Source organism: Rhinopithecus bieti, unplaced genomic scaffold (genome assembly GCF_001698545.2).
Source record: "Rhinopithecus bieti isolate Rb0 unplaced genomic scaffold, ASM169854v2 scaffold_11375, whole genome shotgun sequence".
Taxonomy (NCBI): Eukaryota; Metazoa; Chordata; class Mammalia; order Primates; family Cercopithecidae; genus Rhinopithecus; species Rhinopithecus bieti.
Genome location: NW_016806746.1, coordinates 145,059 through 152,375, shown reverse-complemented (window position 1 = coordinate 152,375; position 7,317 = coordinate 145,059). Strand labels below are relative to the sequence as shown.

Sequence of the window (7,317 nt, the reverse complement as noted above, 5' to 3'; positions counted from 1 at the left end):
CTGGCTAGTTTTTTGTATTTTTTTTTTTAGTAGAGACGGGGTTTCACCGTGTTCGCCAGGATGGTCTCGATCTCCTGACCTCGTGATCCGCCCGTCTCAGCCTCCCAAAGTGCTAGGATTACAGGCTTGAGCCACCGCGCCCGGCCTATCTGATCAATTTTTAAGAAATAGCTAGAATCTAGATTTTTAAAAACATACCCTTTAGAATTTAAAATAATCATAATCATTTTGTACATCCAAAATTAGATCATGGGATGTCAAAGCATCCTCAAATATATCAGATATTTGGACAATTTTGTTCCAAATTATTTATGTTTTTGCAGACATTGGCATCTGGTGACAAATAAGGAATTATCTTTAACCCAAAAGACTGTATCACACACTTATTTTGTCTGTAGATATTTCTGTAATGCATAGATTTACACTTCATTTCCATTCTTCTCTCTGGAATGCTGAACTGGTACCAATATTCACATCTGTCTTCCTTGTTTTTACGGCATCTTCTTCCTCTTCTCCATGAGTGCATTGTTCCTTCCTTTTACAACCTAACTCATTTGGCTACAAAGTCATAACATGGCCAGAGTGATACTCGAAGGAAAAGCACAGATACATATAATACTCCAAGATTAGAAAATGGGGATCAGAACATAGCTTGATCTATAGCTTTTCTGTTATGCAACAGATGAATGTATTTAAAATATTTCTCTTGAACAGCAAATTCTTAGTACATATAACAGACATAAGGTCTTAAGTAAAGAAATTTTAAGAGTAGAGAGCCTTTACAAATTGTACTCCTATAAAATGTAAAAACCTTGAGGTTTTCGTAATATTGTTTGTTTTATGCCCTTTTTATTATTTATTTATTTTATTTATTTATTCATTTATTTGCTGTTTTCTCCTTGCTCTACATAAATTGGTGATGCTCTTTCTATTCATCCGTTAACAACATTCAACAAACAAAAAACAAATACCTTTCATACTGGCCTTCCAGGAAAACATCAATAGTATAACCTACTATTTAAGTAATATAATTTTTTTTTCCTGAACAACTCTTCTAGCACTGACTTACTTCAGGAGAAGAATATGAGCTAGCTGACCCAGGGATAGCCCATCTATGAATTAATAGAACCAATGAACATTTGTCAGTGATTGTATTAGCTGAGTGATTTGCCTTGACTTTTCCTTTTTTTCATTTTCAAATGTAGCTTTTGCCTTTTGACATTACGTCTTTTCTATTTTGAAAGTTTACTTAGCAGTAACACAGGGCCGACTGCCTCTAACACGTAAATTGAAACTCCTTATTAATTTCCAAAAAGGCACAGTAGTTCCCTTGTATCTGTGGAAGGCATTTTCATACCAAGACCTCCAGGAGATGCCTAAAACCATAGATAATACCTAACCCTATATACACTAGGTTTTTTTCTATTCATACGTACCTATGATAAAATTTAATTTCTAAATTAGGCATAGTAAGAGATTAACAGCTAATAAAATAGAACAAGTTATCTCTCTTTCTCTCCCTCTCAAAATATCTTATTTTACTGTGCTCACCGATTTTAGGATTCCAATTGACCACAAGTATTTGAAACCATGGAAAGCAAAACTGCAGATGATCATGGACTAATGTATTGGTGAACTCAAAAGTATTCATTGCTTTAGTTAAAAATTTTACCTTCTGAACCCAAATTATTTGATATACACTATTTTTTAATATAGCTTACTATCCATCATTTAATATTTAACTATAAAATAGGTAACTATAAAATAGGTATCTATAAAATATTCTTCTGTAGAAAAATGAGAAACTCAAATATGAGTGTAGAGTCATTTTGTGTTTATTTTTTTATTCAGCTATTCTTAATGGTTGCTGAATCTTAATTGTTATTTAAAAATAGATGTCGGCCGGGTGTGATGACTCACACCTGTAATTCCAGCACTTGGGGAGGCCAAGGAAAGAGCATTGTTTGAGCCTAGTAATTCAAAACCAGCCTGGGAAACATAGCAAGACCCTGTTGCTACCAAAAATAACAAAAAACTAGCCAGGCATGGTGGCACACACCTGTAGTTCCAGCTACTTGTGGGGGCTGAGATGAGATAATTGCTTGAGCCCAGGAGGTTGAGGTTGCAGTGAGTCAAGTTCACACCACTGCACTGTAGCTTGGGTGACAGAGGCACAGAGGGAGACAGTGTCCCAAAAAAATAAATAAATAAATAAATAATAAATGTATCAAAGAGGCCAAACTTGGAAATGTTAATCAAAAGTAAAAATTATTTACCCTATTTCTGCATACACATATATTACCCATTCATTTTATTTTGTACCAAATATCCCTGTGAAATGTATTTTTCTTAATCCATTATTATACATTTATGTTCTGAAGAAAACGTGGATTGGAAATAATGACTATGAATAGGATTTCATTTTTCAGTATGACAGCTGTGTTCAAGAAAGTCATTTTAGGACCACAATAAGATGAATGTGTACTATTTAAAATACATACTATGAAAATATTTATATGTGCTAGAAAAAAGATTAATTTGTCAGAATTAATTGTGCTTTAAAGCAACAACATAGGAACAAAGCCTTAAACAAAAGTAACAGTGAAGGGAGACATTAGGAAATCTTAACTACATTGAGGCAAGCCACAGTGAAAGACATTGTCCATACCTGTTGGCACATGTGATCCCACTGAGTGTTAAGTTCTTTCAGTTCTATCTCAAGTCTCAAAGCAAACTCTGGCTCTGCTTCATTCTTTATCTTCTGCCCACCTTCATTGACACTGTTTAGACTGGGCTGAATTGTCTGAATATCATTGACTAAAAGCTAAGAAAATGAATCAATTTAAGCCAGCTGAAAAAATTACTGCCACATATTAGATATGCAACATAGCTAGAAAATGTTACATTAGGACTGATGGCATTGCATATGGATTTTTGTCTTTTAAAATCTGAGATACAAATACATTGATATAGACAACTGCATAACAGTCTTGCAAAAATGTTCAATGGTTATTATGGCATGAATCCGGTGGGGAATTATTTGTATTTTACTTATATCAGAAACAAAATGAAATAAATTTAATATTTCTGGTTAGAAAATGTGTGAAAATGATGGGCTTCATACTTTACTATCTTGGTTAGTATTTTCATTTTCAAACGCAGGATATTGCAGATAATTGTTTACAGCGTAATGGGTGTGAAGGTGGATTTGCTTTTTTAGATTGTATTGTAAAAATAATTCTTTAAAGAGCGAGATTATTTTCTTCCTGCTGCATGACAGTGGTATACTGAATATTATTTCAAAACTACATATTGTGTTATAGTGCAGTGCATTATACATGAAGAGAACAACACAGTATGAATAATAATTTGTCGTAAGAAATAACAAGTAGCTCAAAGGATTCTTTACCTTTAAATTATACTGCATTTTATAGCAAAATAATGTTATCAAGTGACGTTGAGTACAAGGCATTGTTTTGTCAATTCCTCACTTACTCAACCTAGGGTTTCTCAACATTGGCACTAGTGACATTTTAGATTGTGCAGTTCCTTGTTGTGGAGGGCTGTTCTATGGACTGAAAGATATTTAGCAGCATCTCTGTCCTCTACCTACTAGACATCAGTAGCATCTAACCAGGACCCCCAACCCAGTTGTGACAATCAAAAATGTCTACAAGCATTAAAAAAATATCTGCTGGGGAGGGGAGGGCAAAATCCACCCCAGCTGTAAAACACTGATCTAACCAAATAATATTCATACAAAATTATTCATATTAAAGACATCATATAAAAATCGTACTCTGCACTGTTTCAGCTGCTTTTTTAGAATTTCCGAATCCCCAAGGGCAGGCCATTCCTCCTTCAGAAAAACATCAACTTCAGCCATCCATTTCTTCAGGGTTTGTATGTGATTCTGAAACGAGACCCATTATAAGGCATTACTGGTGTGCTGATTACTTTTAATACAATTCATTATTGTGTTATGTCTAAACACAAGCCCAAAAACAATTCCCATGTTTAAAGGATGTCTCTAAGTAGCTCTTGAGGAAAAGAATATTTTACTAAGACTGCGTTTTATGGTCTACTGTATGAGCACTGGTGTGTGAAGTCTGCTATTGTTAAAAATAAAAAATTACTACCAAATGTGGTTTCATGATGTTACTCTCAAGAACATTAAATCATATCCCCCTCTAGAGAAATTTTAAGCTACAAAACAACTCATGAGAATACTAACAATATGCCCTTACAGTACATAAAACAAACTATGAACAATAAACTCAATGTAATGGTGTCTTTATAGCCTCCCTAAACCTGAACTTTCACAAATTGTTTTCTATACATGATAGTTTAAATAGTCCCTCCAGTTGGGAACTTTCGGACTAAGATTTTGTCATCTTCAAAGAGAGAGCTTTTGCTTTTATTTGTCTGACCAGTATGAAGTAATGATCAGGTAAAAATCATCATCTTTTATCATTTACAAATAGCTAATATCTCTCACCAATGATTCTTTGCCATATTACCTTTTTTTCCTGCTGTTTCGCTACTTTTAAAAAGTATGATTCAACTCTCCTGTCTACATGAGTTATTTTCTTTCATTTTACTTAAATGTATATTGAAAATACATGCTCCACAGAAAGTTTCCCCTTTAATATGATGATTAATAATAATTTTTAAAGTACTTATCTAAGTCAGGGAACTTCAACATGATCACCTTGCTGTTATCTTTCAAGTCTACATTTGCTCTTTTTCCACATCTTCACTGTCCTTGCTCAGGTCTTTTTTTTTTGAGATGGAGTCTTGCTTCGTCACCCAGGCTGGAGTGAAGTGGCACAATCTTGGCTCACTGTAGCCTCCACCTCCCGGATTCAAGTGATTACTCCTGCCTCAGCCTCCCAAGTAGCTGGGACTACAGGTGTGCGCCACCAAGCCCAGCTAATTTTTGTATCTTTAGTAGAGACGAGGTTTCACCATCTTGGCCAGGATGGTCTCGATCTCTTGACCTCGTGATCTACCCACCTCGGCCTCTCACAGTGCTGGGATTACAGGCGTGAGCCACTATGCCCGGCCTGTTCAGGTCTTATTACTGACTCCATTAATGCACTGGCTTATTTTGATATCTGCCTCAGTCTTACCTCATTCTAATTATTGATCTACAGTGAAGCCAGGAATCTTCTCCTCTCCTCCTTCCTCTTGCCATGGGAATGTTTTGAAAACACAAGTGGAATCATATTATTTCCCTCTTTAACCAATAACAGTTTTTTCTTATTAAATTGGTATTGTTATCACTCTCATCACCATTAGATTAAAACTCAGATTGCAAAACGTGGCATCCAAGGCCATTCACTGTCTACTCCCAAACCAGTTTTGCAACCATAATATTTTATTAATCCCCATATATATTGTCTCCCCAATGTTGAACTTACTCCAGTTAACTGAAAATGCTGCGATGCTTTCTCAAGAACTCTTCCTTTCTCGGTACTATTTAACTAAATTCTACCTATTCAATCTATAGCAGAGATAACCTATGTTACAATAATATTTCATAATCCTTTTTTCTAGTTTATGTTGGATTTCCTTCCTGCCTACTGCAACAACCTTTTCCATATTGCTTAATTGATTTACCATGCAAGGCTGAATAATGTTACCCCCAAGATGTCTACACCCTAATCTCTGAAACCTGTGAGTACATTACCCAACATGACAGAAAGGACTTTGCAGATGTGATTACTTTAAGGATTTTGAGATGGGGAGATTATACTGGATCATCCACCTGGGCATAATGTAATCACAAAGGTCCTAATTAAAAGGAAGTCAACACAACGAACAGGACAGGGAGAGGAAGGAGAGGAGGAGAGGTAGAATGAGAGGGACATGGAGATAGAGAGGGAGAGAGAAACTGACACTGGATGATGTTACACTGCGGACACTGAAGATGGAGGATGGGGACATGAGCCAAGGAATGCTTCTAGAAGCTAAAAATGCCAAAAAAAACAGACTCTCTCAAAGCCTCCAAAACACACACAGTCCTGCTGACACCTTAATTTTAGCCCAGTGAGACTAATTCTGAGCTTCTGACTTCCAGAACTCTAATAAATTTGTGTTGTTTGAAGCTATTAAATTTCTGGCAGTTTGTTAGGAGTGCCATAGGAAATGAATACACCTACATTCCTCCTTCGCTAGAATGTGGACTCATTGATGACAAGAGGCATGTAATTGTGCCCTCTCAGGCCAGTGGTCATGGTAAATAATAGATGTTTTCATGCAGTATTTACATAGGTATGCATGTACACATACGTGTATAAGTAAAGACATGCTATGCATTTAAGAATGTTTTAGGTTTGCTTAGTGCTTCGGTTTGTAAAAGGTAAGCACAAAAAACTAAGTACCTAGGCTGGGATTTAAATCCAGGAGCATCTTGCTGCAATGTTTTTCCATCATACCATAATGTTTTTTGACATTTCCTTCCCAGTATTAACATTTTTCACAATAATTGACCACTCAAGGGACACATTACTTACCTCATGGAATATTTTAGGCTTTAGACCTTAATGCAATTGTTGGTTTACTGTTTTTCTTTAGTTTGAGTGGCTATTACTATGATGGCACTATTCAAACAAATTAAGTCAAGAGGATTTGGTTTCAGGAAGGTGATGGGGTAAAATTTAAGCATATAATTACAAATTCAATATGGCGATAAAATAATTTATTGCTATATCTTACATATGTAACATTAATATACATAACATGTTACGTATGTGATACATGATTAGATATGTATATATGTACATGATATATAATTCAATTATATGCACATATATATATATACATATGTACACATTATACGTGTGTGTATATACATACATATGGAAGCTAAAAATGCCAATAAAACACATTCTCTTTTAAAGCCTCCAAAACAGACACAGTTCTGCTAATACCTTAATTTTAGCCCCCAGAGACTAATTCTGAACTTCTGACCTCCAGAACTGTAATATAATAAATCATGTTGTTTGAAGTCATTAAATTTGTGGTAATTTCTTAGGAGTGTCACAGGACATTAATACACCTACATTTCTCCTACACATATACATATATGGAGTTATACATAATGGGATTAATATAATACAATTTTATGATTATATCACCATATTTTATATATATAATAGCACCTGTAGGCAGCATAGTTTACTCATACTTTTTATAAGTAGCAAAACAGCAGAAACAAAAGGTAATATAGGAAATAATCATATAGATACTATACATTATACATATACTGATTACATTATACATCTGTGTAATGTACATATATATATATATATA

General features: G+C 34.8%; 1 protein-coding gene across 1 annotated transcript in view; it reads right to left on the bottom strand.

Moving 5' to 3' along the window:
- LOC108533120 (dystrophin-like) overlaps positions 1–7,317 on the bottom strand; it is a gene marked incomplete at its 5' end in the record, with an annotated part of 146,669 nt that overhangs the window by 26,860 nt on the left and 112,492 nt on the right. Inside the window, 2 exons of the mRNA XM_017877511.1 lie at positions 2,669–2,824; positions 3,800–3,913. Coding sequence (XP_017733000.1) covers positions 2,669–2,824; positions 3,800–3,913 — 270 coding nt within the window. The remainder of the gene's footprint in view (positions 1–2,668; positions 2,825–3,799; positions 3,914–7,317) is intronic.